At 36.2% G+C, this 14,041-nt stretch overlaps 1 protein-coding gene and 1 non-coding gene across 2 annotated transcripts in view; both read right to left on the bottom strand.

Moving 5' to 3' along the window:
• The window catches only part of UBAC2 (UBA domain containing 2), a 271,053-nt gene that overhangs the window by 127,883 nt on the left and 129,129 nt on the right, over positions 1-14,041 (bottom strand). Inside the window, exons 5-6 of the mRNA XM_043995830.1 lie at positions 8,533-8,656; positions 3,816-3,863 (exon numbers count right to left, since the gene is read on the bottom strand). Of these exons, the coding sequence (XP_043851765.1) occupies positions 3,816-3,863; positions 8,533-8,656 (172 nt within the window). The remainder of the gene's footprint in view (positions 1-3,815; positions 3,864-8,532; positions 8,657-14,041) is intronic.
• On the bottom strand, positions 5,258-5,362 carry LOC122752215. Its single transcript, XR_006356004.1, has one exon. It is a non-coding gene; the product is annotated as a U6 spliceosomal RNA (small nuclear RNA).

The following is a 14,041-nucleotide window of genomic DNA, read 5'->3' as shown; positions in this document are numbered from 1 at the left end:
CTCTTTCAATCAGTGGGACTTAAGCATTATATACTGAGAAACATATTTATAGACAAGTAAGAATGAGTGACATACCTATATGGAAAAAAGTAAAGCTGGCCTGGGAAGGAAATATTTAACTAAAATAAACCCAAAATTGCCCAATTTTAAGAGAAAGTAGTGGTAAATATTCTGGTTTCTATGTAGATATATGACTCATGTTTTGTTTCTGCCTAAATGTCATACATGTGGATGTGTATATGTATCTTTACACACACACACCACCCCTGCCAGTTCTGAAGTCCTCTCTTAACAAATACAACAAACTTACATTATTTACATTTTTTATTTCTTAAGGCTAAAAAATGAAATATTATCAGTAGTTTTGTAAGATTTCCCCAAACACCAATCTTTATTTCTATTTTTTGTAGTAAAGCATTATACTTTCTTTAGAATGCAAAAAAAAGGAAGTTACTAGTCATATATGGGAGGAGAAACTGTGTTGTGCAAGAGACATCTGGAGCAGGGATACTGCAACTTTTAATATTTCAGACAATGTTCAGTAAATAACTCATGGACCACTTTTTTTCACAATGAATTTTTATTTCCTCATACAACCTCCCTGAATTAAACAATACCAAATTGCATTGGCTATTATAAATCAGAGTTCTCTGCACAGAGCTCCAAAATGATAAATTAAATACAGATTTTGGACTTCCAACATTAATAATTTTCATTCATGGAATGATCAATACCATCAACCATTGTAGGGGTTCCAAAAATATTTCTTAAACAAATACACATACAAGATAAAAATGGGAGAGTCAAGGAAATTTATTTCAGCACTAAAACTTTTTCAGCACCCTATTTAGTCGGAATTATAGCATTTGGCCTACTTCCTCTTTCAATAAAGTAGCTATTTTTGATACTAGAAACTTAATGAAATAAGGGGCTGAGACTGCAACATCTGCATTTCATATTATAAAAACTATAAATATAAATAATCATAGATAGAAAAATATGAAAAATATAACCATAGCAGAAAAGGAATGTCTCAGAAAAATAACTGATATAGTTCCTAAAAGAAGGACTTGCCTATTGAAAGGTGGCAAATTAATGCAAAAAGAAAAAAAAGTATACTATGACAAACTTCTCTATTCTTACTCATTTGAATTCTTGTACTAGGACATTTTTTTTAAAAAAGAACATGGTAGGGGCAGCTAGATGGCGCAGTGGTTAAAGCACCGGCCCTGGATTCAGGAGTACCTGAGTTCAAATCCGGCCTCAGACACTTGACACTTACTAGCTGTGTGACTCTGGGCAAGTCACTTAACCCCCATTGCCTAAAAAAAAAAAAAAAAAGAACATAGTAGAGAAAGAAGAATTGTCTTTAATTTTCACTTTTCAAGCTGTAAACTCTCTGGTAATGTCAATAGATTTGTTAAGGAACTGTCAGTGTTTCCTCAATAAAGCTAGTTAGCCCAGCTATTCAAATTAGGATAGGATTAGACTAAAAGGAGCTTTAGCAAATTGTCTCATAAGGTTAACCTCCAGTTCTGAATGACTGAGTCAACCTAGGACGTACAGGTAACAGATACTCCAGGTTGGCCTCAGTTCTCCCAATGGGGTTCAGGCCATTTTATGGTGGGTGTTGTGGCAAGCACCAGGATTAAACCTACTAGAAAGTTCAATGAATTTTTGAAGTTTAGGAAGGTAGAAGGGAGGAGAAGAAAGGAAGAGCTTTGACTAAGCACCTACTATGTATTATTTGATCCTCACAACAGCACTGAGAAGTAGATATTATTATCCCCATTTTACAGGTGAAGAAACTGAGGACAAAAGATATTACATAATTTGCACATAGTCACATAGAGGCTGGATTTGCCTCCATATCCAGCACATTATTCACTGTACCACAAATTAATTATAAAGAACAAGCCTGGCCCCAAAGGAGATCTATTAGAAGCCAACTCCATCTGCTGCTCTGCAGGACTTTGCTGTGCTGATTCATATGGCAGAATTTATAATTTTCTTCCTCTTTAAAAAAATTATTTGATATAAGATTCTCTGGGTAGGGGTAAGGGGAAATCCAGGCAATAAAAAAAAAGAAATACACACACGGTTCTGGATATTCAGTGAGCTAAAAAGTGATTTTACTTCCTACATTGAATTCTTCACAGATTGTCGGGAAGAAGCAGGGCTCTGGGATGCAGGAACACAAAGTATACTGGAGAAAAAAAAGGTCACAATATGGAAGTAGGAAGGGAATAGAAAGAGGTTCCATTGTCAACCATAAAAGAAATCAGGCTGAGGGCTCTGGATTCAGTGCTCCCTAAGGGCCTCTTCAGAGTGAATTTAAAACTTCTTTTTTTTTTTGGTTTGTTGTTTTTGTGGGGCAATGAGGGTTAAGTGACTTGCCCAGGGTCACACAAGTCAAATTTGAACTCAGGTCCTCCTGAATCCAGGGCTGGTGCTTTATTCACTGCACTACCTAGCTGCCCTGAATTTAAAACTTCTTAGGGAGCATATGCCATTTTCAGGTTCTATCCCTTTATCCTGGTCTGGGCATCCCACAAATGTTCTTAGATTTTTCTCTCAGAAACTCATGATAAGGTGGGCCAGAAGAATTTATTTTTCAAAGCTACTCAGGGGTTTGAAATTGTCTTGTATGAACTATAAAATACAATTTCATGCTCCTAATTATTCAGGAATCCCATTAAGTGAATAAATAACATAAAGTGAGAAATGTATCTAATGTTTTATTAGAGCTATTGTCATAGGACATGTTCTTACTACCTGAAAGAAAAAAACCAACACATTCTGCCATCTTAAGGAAATTCAGTGCATGTAGTGAGTAATCCTGACTCTCCCAGTATTGCTCACTCTTCCCGTTCCTCCTGTCTGGTCACAGACAAAGATGAGACTTCTGTAATCTTCCAACCCATCTGACTTTCCTACTACCCTCATGTTTTTCCTCTGTATGACTACCGTCCCCTTATAAACAAAAAACTGAACAATATTCTGTATAGTTAGTGCAACTAACTTCTTCATTTTCCTTTCCCACCACTCTTTCCCTACTGCTAACTCAGATACTTTTGTGGTCTTAAAAAACAATTTTAAAAGAAACAACAAAAAACCCCTACTATCAAATTTCATTGGAATTACCTGGGAAATTGAGGTGAAATGTGGGATCTTTTACCAAATTTTTTTCAAATAACGAACTCACTTCTTAGGTTGGTTACAGACATCTAGGTTACTCTTGAGTTTTTATGTTGTATAGCAAGACAACAGTTTTGGCAGCAAAAAAAAAAATACATGAAAATATGAGATGGGATTTATAACACACTTTGCAAACCTTGAAGTGCTATATAAACCCTACTCATTATGACACAACTATGTAACTTCTTTATTGTTATTCCTCAGAAATTAAGGATTTTCATTTATTGTTTGGTTTTTTATTTTTTTATTTTGGTTATCGGGAAAGCTGATTGCATACATTTAAGTCCATTTAATGTTCAGGTTAAAATCCAGTGTTTCTAGATTCTATAGCATCTAGACTTGTAACAATTCGAAGAATAAGATTTGAGTTGAAAGTTGATGGGGAAAATGATCTGTTATATGGGATGTTTCTCTTGGGAGGGATACAAGGGGAAATCTCAGTGACATAAAAACAGAAGACATAAATAAAAATTTATCTTTAAAAAGTTGACAGGTAAAAAGTATGAAGACAAAATGGATAATTTTATGCAAAGGTGAAAATAATTTCAGGTATTCTGCTTTTCCTAGGATAGTTTTAAAGGCAAGAAAATCATTAAAAGAATATTTTAAACACTTACCAGACCACTTGTGGCTACAACCCAAATGTAGGTACCAGAGGTTAAAAGCTATAAAAGAAAAAAAAAGCACTAATTTTAAAATAAATTCAACTGTATATTATAAACTTCCTTTTTAAAGGTCCAATTTTAATGTTTCATTACATATGTGCTACATCAGAGAGCAATAAGCAAACCAATAAACTGCTGTTTTATTGGTTTAGAACAATTCCTTGGGCTTCAGGAAGACCCTACCCTTTCGCTCCTCACACCAGAATGTGTCGGTTGAGCCTGGTTCCTTACTCTGAAGCATGAGATGTGTGAAGTTCTAACATATTAAAGAAAACAAATGCAAACATTTATTTATGCCTGCATACTAATAGTTTTAGCTAAAATAAAACACTTTATAAAAGTCATTGGCTTTGCCTACCAAAGCGTAAACAGTATCTCTAAGTGAAATCGCTCGTTGTTCTTATCTGCTGCAGTGACTAAACAGTGTTTGAGCTTACCATCACATCTATAGAATCTCTCCCTTTCTCCACCTGTATTTTCATTCTAAAATGGGGGAGGTGAGAATCTGGAATACACAGAGATATTTGGTTTACTGCTCTGATGACGGTACTTCAGTATTCTCTTAGGTTTTTATCCTCATTTTCTGAAGAACAGTGGCAGTGTAAATGACCATCTAGGTCTCACAATGACTTCCTTTTTTTTTTTTACACCTCACATTTCCAATAAGTTCTACCTATAAAGGAAGACTGCAGTGAGACTTCCCAGCAGCATGGGAAAGAGGAAAGGAGAGAATCTGTGCCTTGAAAGTTGGTATCAACATTTAGCATTGTCTCTTCATTTCAAGCTGCCCTTTAGAGTCTTAAACACTTTTGATTTCAGAGGGGAAAAAAGGCTTTAGAGCAGCTTTACCCACTATTAACATTACCCTAGATCATACAAATCTAGTCCAGAGGCATGCGGGAAATCAAGGAACTTAAGGTGTTAGTAGATGAAGAGAGATGTCAGAGTGGAGTTAGAAACGTGATTATTTTTAAAATGTATTTTAATTGATCTTTCCTTTTTGTATCACCTAAATGTCACCCAGTATTCTTTCCCTCCCTCCCTCCTTGGAGGTGTGATTATTAACTAGCTCTCTCTCCTCCCTACCTGTCAGCTAGGAGCAAGCACTGGGTTACAAGTTTGAACGTAACCCTCTACCTAGTCTGCCAAGGACAAGACTTCAGTTTTTACAAGTCTCTCTGTGGGCAGTTTTTGTTTCAAAGGAAAAGAAAGTAGTATGTGGGCGTGAGAACCATACAGGGAAAACCATTTTCTAGGTTTCCGTCTCAAAAACATTAAGAAAAGAAGACATAAAAAAATACAAAGAGTAGACATATACAAGGTGAATCTGGCAATTCCATTAGAAGTTTTTACTAATTACCCACCATGTAAAAGACACAATCTTTTTTTTTTTTTTTAATATAGAACAGATCAGGATTTGCATGTCATCCTTGCGCAAGGGCCATGCTAATCTTCTCTGTATGTTCCAATTTTAGTATATGTGCTGCCAAAGTGAGCACCACAAGACACAATCTTACACAGATTTGCAACATCTTTTGTACTGTTATACTAAACTATTCATTTCTTAAAGTGGTTTAAATTTTCGGGTGTTTGCACCAAGTGTGTTGATCTAATTAGACCGAAAGCTCCTTGGTGCCAGGGCCATATCTTACACTTCTTTTGTATTTTCCCATGTGCCTACCCACGAGGCTTGCCATACAGGTAACACTTTATGTTTGCTGATTTAATTTTAGATAGAGGCACTTGAGCCTACACATGTACTTCTATAACCTTTCTTTTCATTTCCTATGAAGTTAATGGTTTTTCCATATAAAAGTGAGTCTTAAATAGAAACATGCATTTGCAAGTCAAGGTATTTTTTTCAAAACTGTATAACGAAATACCTAATGTTTTTCTGAACTAATATGAATCGGGCTGAATTTCAGGCATATGATTTTGCTATTATTCTCTACTGAAATATAGTTTTCTTGCTTCTTAACTTTTGGTCATTCTTCCCATTAATTAATACTTCAATATTAAAGTGGCAGGAGGAAAGCAATGTGGTCTAATGAAAAGAATAGTGGATTGGAGGTCAATCACCTCAGCCTGACCATTAATTAGCTATTTGAAAGTGGGGCAGGTCATCTCCCCTCTTTGGACCTGAGTTCCCTCATCCTGTGTAAGGATGACCTCTGAAGTCACTTACAGAGCAAGTCAAATCTCCTTATTTTAAAGCTAGCTGTGTAAACTGAAGCTCGCCCAGAGATGCTAAGTGACTTTCATACAGCAATAAGATGAACAGAAGCAAAGGTGGGGGAGTCCATCCAGTTCAGGTCTGACTAAGTCTAGTGTGCTTTTTGCTACATGCTGCCCCTCAAAGTCTTCCAACATGAAGACCACATGACTAAATACAGTCTATTTCATTTTGCTTCATCAGCGTATTTCTCCTTCCTCTGAATTCCTATAGCTCTTCTTGTTGCTCTTTTGGCATTTATCAAATTGCCTTGTGTTTGAACTATGGTTTTTTGTAGAATAGAGTATATGAAAAGATGGAATGTAGTCAGGTGGGAGAAGTGCTATATTTAGTTAGAGTTTGGGTTTGAATGCTATGCCCATCCCCTATTACAGATGTGACCTCAGGTAAGTATCTTTCTGGGCCTCAGTTTCCTCATCTTTTATATGAGGGAGCTGAACTATGACCTCTGAGGTTTCTTTGAGCTCTAAATGGATGATCCTATGATTATCTTATCTCCCCAACTAAACTGTGAACTCCTTGAAAGTAAGGTTCATGCCTTACACTCCCTTTTTCCCCATATTAAACTCAACATAACATCCTATATTTAACAGGTATTTAATAAATATACATATATATACATATTTATTAACTGACTGATCAACAATGCATTTTATGAAATCACAGCGGATATGAAGGGAGAATGAACTGTAACGGGTGCTGTGTAATACTTATGGAAATAAGTGGAGGATCTGTGATCTTTCTCAACTTAGGGAACTCCATGTATACTCCCTTTACAAAGGTCTCTGTTAGGCAGGCATATTGAAGGTAAGTACCTTGGTACAGGTCACATAGCTAGTAAGTGTCAAAGGCAAAATCTGAACCCAGATCTTCACGACTTCATGTACAGCAACCTTTACATTGTTACATTGCCTTCTATAATGCTTAGTATTAAAATATTGAAATACACTGCTTCTTAGGAATACCACTAAAATAACTCTTTAACCAATTTGGTTTTTTTTCCAGAATGAATAAGACATAGAAGCTTTATAAGAAAACCTTTGAAATCCAGAAAATTAAGGCAGTAATGTGTTGTATGCATGCATGTATATGAATGAATGTGTGTATGTATATGTATATATACACACATATATACACATGTACATATACAACATAATATGTGCATGGGTATATATATGTATATAAATACATATACATTATCTATATCCATTTAATAAAACACAAAACACAAAAATACTACTGAATAAATTAGTTAATGCATTTATTTCCCATTAGATTTCTAAAAATTTAGTATGATTTAACATGGAAAGCAGAGCTTTTATCAGCTATACAAGAATGTTAGGAAGGCTAAGAAGGAGTTAATTCATGGCAGTGAAGAGTTGCAGAGTAAGTAAATTGTAAAGATTGCAAGAGAAGGCCTGTGCAGTGCAGACAACAGATAAAGCCTAACAGTGATTGTAGAAGAGGCTTCAATAGGAAGAAGGGTCTTTTTAAGCAACATTACTCATAAGTCTGGAGTACCAGGGGAAAGAAAATTATAAACAGCAACCTTAAGTTCAAAAATCAAAGATATAGATATATATGTATATAGTATAAAAAAGCAGCACAGAAAAAATTAAACTTTAGATGACTGAAGAGGGCCAAGAAAAGAGACAAGTGATAAGAATGGAAAACTAGAACCATTCTGAAATTAAGTTATTTTATGTCAAAAGGCAGGATGGCAGTACAACCTTTTGAATGAACTACCACATAAACACCTTGAAGGGAGATAAGAAATCATAACCAATATATTTTTCCTAACTGATTGATGAAGAAGACAGTGTTTAAGGAAGATACTCTTCATTATTTGGGTAATTAAAGTCACACGAGGGGGACAATGATTAATTCCCTGCATTTCCTTCAGTGACTTGTACCTACTGAGCACTTGTTTGTGAATGAAGTGAAGAATTTAGATGAGCATTCTGAAGTATTTCATAAGATATCAATTAAATTTAAAAATAATACAGAAGAAAAGTGAATGAACATAACATGTTGGTGAATACAGAAGTCATGTAGCTTGCAAAGTTTTCTGAGAAACCTGAAAGTTCAAGCTGGTAAAGAACACCCGGGTTCCTCAAAGAAAGCTTTCTTTTGGATATCTTATTTGATAGTATTCAACATGTTAGTGCACTACAAAATAAAAATATTTTCCATAAGTATCAATGTATAATCCAGTTACAGTGAAAACTGCTATCAGATTGCTATTGACTATGAAAGGCTTCTAGTACTTGTTAAGCTTTGAGGTGCCTTTTCAGTAACCTTTTCCCTGAATTGCTAACTTGGCTAATGAGCTCAAAGTTATGGGAAAGGTTTTAGTTTCCAGAGATTAAAGTGAAGAAAGATAAATATGAAATAAAGTCTAGTTAAAATAAAATGAACATAAAATACATACTGTACCTGTAGCCCCAATATATAAATCAATGTCTTGTTTGTGATGGAAAACTGGCCCAGAATTTGTGTCACTTGAACTCTTGGAATGGAGCAGTAAAATGGTACAAACAGAGCAAATACAGGCCCGAGACTATGAAAACAAACAAAAATGGGATTACTACATTAAAAAAAAAACAACAAAAAAAAAACCTGACATTACTACCTGCCAAATTATTAACTCAATTTCTAAAAGGCATTATAAATACATATAAATTTATATATAATTCATTTAAAAAGGCTAATTTTCCATACTTAAAATTGTATTTTTCTATTTTAAAAGTAATCTTTTATGTATAGCTAAGTTTACATGCATGGACAAGCCCGCAAGAAACTATATTTCCATTAGAAAGTAATGAACAGCTTCAAAAATAGCAATTTTAGCAAAAGGTAATGAACAGTTACTGAGTGTACTGATAATTACTTTCATTAAGAAAAGAGAAAACAAGTCTTTCAAACTTTCCTTTGCGGTAATTAACATCCATAATGATTTAATCTCAAAAAGATCAGTGCTTCTAAGTGGGACAACCCTATGACCTGCTTTAAGTATGGTAAAGTAATATGACTGAGGCACGATGAACTTACCACTGCTCTTTTGATGTATTTTCTACTTGCCACACAATTCCTCCCCTAAATTCAAATAAAATGCTTTTGCACCAAGACAAAGTAAAAGACTGCCTCCCCATTATACCCACCCTCACCTTATGAATTTTATGCACTGACGTATATATTAAAGAAACAGTTTGTAAAAACTGTGTATTCCTAGGCTGCGACCTGAATAGGTTAAAATATAGAGAGACAGCGAAAAACATCCCTAACATCCTATTTGAATAAAAGAACTAGGTTACCCAACTCAAGGGACCAGGTGCACAACTCATTGCTTAAGAAATGAGTAGGCACCTCAAAGAAATGTACCTAAAATGACTGGGGAAAAACCTGCAATGATACAAACTAATTTGAGTTCAGAAGGGCATTTCTAAGATAATTGTCAAGAAATCTACTTCAACTGACAGTACAAAACTATTTCCTCTGACAAAGGTGATTTAAAATGTTTTATGGACCGTATAATTGTGATGCCACATATAGCCGACTAACCTGATGCTGTCTAACAACTTTATCCTACTACATAGTATTCTGTTACAACTGTATTTATTTTGAGTGAAGAGAAGCATTAAGAGACATAATTTCCTTATCCACATGGAGTGAGTCCTCCCTGAGAAAAATCACAAAAGCAGATTACATAGTCTCTGCCTTTGAAGAGTTAAAAATGAGAGGGCCTAACAAATACAACTGAATATATCGAAGACCATACAAAATAAACAACCAACTGAAGCTTCACAGAGACAAAAATACAATTTCTTAGTGGTTAGTGAAATCCTGGGAGGGACTAAGAGCCTACTTAATTAGGTTATTTAGTTAGAAAGTCTTCATGGAGAAGATGAGTCAGACACTTTTTAAAAGGAGGTAAGTGGTGGCTAGGCCTGAAGGACAGGTAGGGTGAGTTTAGGGACAGAGGCTGTCTTATTTTTTACCTTAATATCTCTAGCGGCTGGTATAGCATCTTGTACACAGCAGGCGCTTAATATAATATATATTTATTGAATTTAATTCAATTCAGGAGAAATACCTTAAGAATTAGGAATAAGAAGTGAGTTCCTTATAGGGTTTGGGAAACAGGTTTGGGTGGTTTGAGAAAGGGGACTCCATGGAAGAAAAGACTGGAAGAATAGAGAAACAGGGTGAAAGGAGGCAATCAATGCCTGCAAATTTTCATTTTACATAAAAGATAACTAGAGTCACTTTAGGTTTCCAAGAAGAGAAAGAAATGATCAAAATGATGCTTAAGAAATACTCTCAATATTGTTCAGGAAGTTCTGGATAATGTAGACCCCAAACATCTTCTCATTTCTCACCTGGCTATACTACTTTGAGACCTCTCTGACTTTTCCCACCAAGCCCCAGGAAGGTCATTATTGAAAAAATCTCCTCACTCTACATCCTTGGCATTCCACCTCATCACTCTCCTCTGCCCCTCCGACTGGAAGAGAAGCCATGAATTTCAGTATCCCCACCTCCCCACACCACATATGCATCCCCAGTGCTTAGCACAGTGACCGGCACATAGTAGGCACTTAAATTTTTACTGATTGACTCATTCTAAAAGAAAGAGGGTTAGTTAGGTGACTCTTGTAGGTGATGTATGAGGTGGTTATGGCCTAACAATCCAGGCTTGTAGCTAATAATAAAAACATCTGTAAAAATGAGCCCTACAAGAAAAAGATCTCATTTAAATAATTGTTAGATTAAAAAAAAGACTTTTTCCCCAATTAAAAAACACAACCACACAAATCTCTTTATTAAGCCATCAAGTACACTACTAAAAAAGTTAATGACAATTCTTAATAAATACAATTAAGCTTTCTTTTAACTTAACATGTGTAGAGTGTAGCTTGGCTAAAGTTTTTATTTTTGTTTTTAAAGAGGAACATGTTTGATAAGCTAAAAATGTATGGTTTTAAATGTACACAAAATATTAACTGTGTACAATGACATTTAAGTTCTATTTTTGTAAACCGATTCCACTTGAGATCTCCTACCACAGAATTCATCTTCTGAGGAACTTACTTTAAGTTGGTTTTTTCTTACGTACAATGGCAAATTACTCACCAGATTGTGATTTTATTCACTGAACAGTTAAATGGAATTAATTTTTGAGGTTGTATTTCAAATGCAAAGATAAATATACTGATAGAAACTTTTCAAGACCAAAATTCATGTTATAAACTTCAATATAAGCCTATTATTAATGATTACAAAATTTTAAATGACTAAATTCCAGATACCATGTATGAATAATTGCAGAGAACTTGTTTAAACAAAAACAACAACAAAAAACCCACTTAAAATTTGAGAACAGCTGTGTTCTTCCAGAGGGGGAGAGACAGGGGGAAGGGAAAGAAGGAGGGGGAGGGAGGGAGGGGAGGAAGAGGAAGAGAGAGAGAGAGAATTTTACAAAATGTTATAGGATTAGTCACTGTATATTCTGTATAATGTACATATTACATATATACAATGTATATAATGTATAGTCTATATAACATAAACAATCATCCTCTTTGGTCTTATTCTTCTATTTACCATCACTTAGTAACCTCTCCTCCTTTGGAGTTGATTCAATCTGTATTTACCATTCAATCAAAATTCTGGTAACTTCACTCTAGAGCTCTAAGACCTCTTCCTTCCTCATGGTCTTTGTTTCCTCTCCTTACTCATTTCCCATGACCTAGTCTACCCAATCTTGCCACCCTACAAAAGTGTCCCACATGCATGTTCCTTATCTCTGAAATCCTTGCTACTCCACCTCACTATCTGCCCTGTCCTCAATCCTCACTATGTCCTCCAACTAAGGGATGGCCCCTTAGTCCTTCCCTGCACCGGCTATGCTGTATTTCCTTCCCTTTGGTTCCATACCATCCTCTTCTCTCTAGTCCCTTGCCCCTCTATCCTACTGAAGATCCTGCCCTGCTAAACCCCAGCCCTGGATGACTACACCATGCTGACTGGGTTCACTATGAATTTATGTTACATAATCTCAACTGGGACCTCACTGCAGCAAGGCAGTCCTTTTATACCTCCCAATGTTTCACTACCCCACTCATAACAGTGGTTTTTCCAAACCTTTTCATTCTTTATCAAACCTCCCATGGCTCTCCCTTCCCCTATGTAAGGCAGTGGTTTTCCTGCCAAGATTGCTGCCTAAAGGGGCAGCAAATAATTTTCCTAAATACCCACTCAACTAAAACCTTAAAATTTACATCAGACTGAACTGTGACTAAGAAATCTAATGAGGAAATATAGTAAGTTACTCTTTTCAACCTAGAACTTCACAAAATGTCAGCCCAAAACCCAATACAATAGGAAAGAGGGTACCTCTGGCAAAGCTGCCACCAGCATAAGGTCCTTGCCAATGTGACCAGAAATGGGACATGTGCAGCCAATAAAGCTTTGTGACCGGAGGGCTCTGCTGAGAAAGCCTCCATGTGGTCAGAGAGCCCAGGATGGGGAATGGCAGTGGGGAGTGTTACAGTCTCAACTGGCACAGATCTGAGCTCCTTAACATTCTGTCCTGTGATACCAGAGAGGGTCCTCAAAAAAAAAATCCATGTTCAAAGATCTAGTGAGTCTAACCCGAGAAGATGGAGGTCAGCTCAAGAGCTCAGGGGCCCTCGAGCAAGACCATGTATGGACCACTATACCTTTCAGAAGCACAGCAGGGAGTGGAGATTTGCCCTGGCACAAAGACCTAATGCTGGCATTAAGGCTGGAGAAGTGACACAAGGAAAACATCACCCAGTATAAAAAATTATTGCATATCGACTGATTGCCCAAAAGAATCAAGTGTCCCTATAACAACAGCAAGGATAAGCTCAAAGAAAAACTGGATTTCCTATGAGAACTGCAAGTAACCTCACGAGGAAAACTCCTAGGAATGTCACAGCCAAATCCAGAAGTTTCTACATCAAAGAAAAGACATTTCAAGCCAAAGAGGCAGTCGAGAACCAAGAAACTAAGTCAGGATCACTAAGACCTGATAGCTATTACTAAAAATCTGGAGACCCTGGAATACAATACTGGAAAAGGCAAATGAAATGGGATTACAATCAAGGATAAACTACCCTACAAAGCTGAGTATAGTACTCTTGGGGAAGAAATGGACCCTTAATGGAATAGAGGACTTTCAATCATTCTTGATGAAAAGAACAGCAGAGTTGGGACTCTGAAAACACAAATACATGAGTCCAAGGAAACCTAGAAAAGTAAATTTATCTGAGCAACTGAAAGGGGCTCTATGACGACATAGAGATAACATTGTAATGAGGGAGAAGAAGCAAATGTCTCTTCAGAATCTTGCTGTCTTGAAAGAAGAGGGAGTTAAATTTAAAGTAAAATAAAAATAAAACAAATGGTGTGGGAGTGGGTTGGTTCAGTTCTGAGATTTTGAGAAAAAAGAAAAAAGGAAGAAGGGGATAGAATTTGATATTTCTCATAACAGGTAAGAAATAAGAACATTAAAGAATGATAGGAGTCATGAGCATCTTTCATTTGCAATGGACAAAGGAGAGTTAAACATTCCTGGATGCTTTCCTGCTCTGTCTGTCTCCTCTCTTCTCCCTCTTCTCCCCCCTCCCACTCCCCCCCCCTCTCACACACACACACACACACACACACACACACACACACACACACACACTTCACTTAACTGAAAGAATTTCATTCACTGGCTAGTTAAATGCACTTGCATGAAAATGCTATCATACATACATACTACATCAAACTTAATAACTGGGGAAATGTGTTAAGAGGGAGGATAATTCTAGGGAGGAAATAGTCAGATACAAAACAAACTTCCTGATCCAGAAGAGACAAATAAAAAAGTGCGTGCATGCGTGCTTGCGTGCATGCGTGTGTGTGTGTGTGT

The sequence above is a fragment of the Dromiciops gliroides genome, chromosome 3 (genome assembly GCF_019393635.1).
Source record: "Dromiciops gliroides isolate mDroGli1 chromosome 3, mDroGli1.pri, whole genome shotgun sequence".
Taxonomy (NCBI): Eukaryota; Metazoa; Chordata; class Mammalia; order Microbiotheria; family Microbiotheriidae; genus Dromiciops; species Dromiciops gliroides.
The sequence above is the reverse complement of the archived record's forward strand: the minus strand, read 5'-3'. Positions and strand labels throughout refer to the sequence as shown.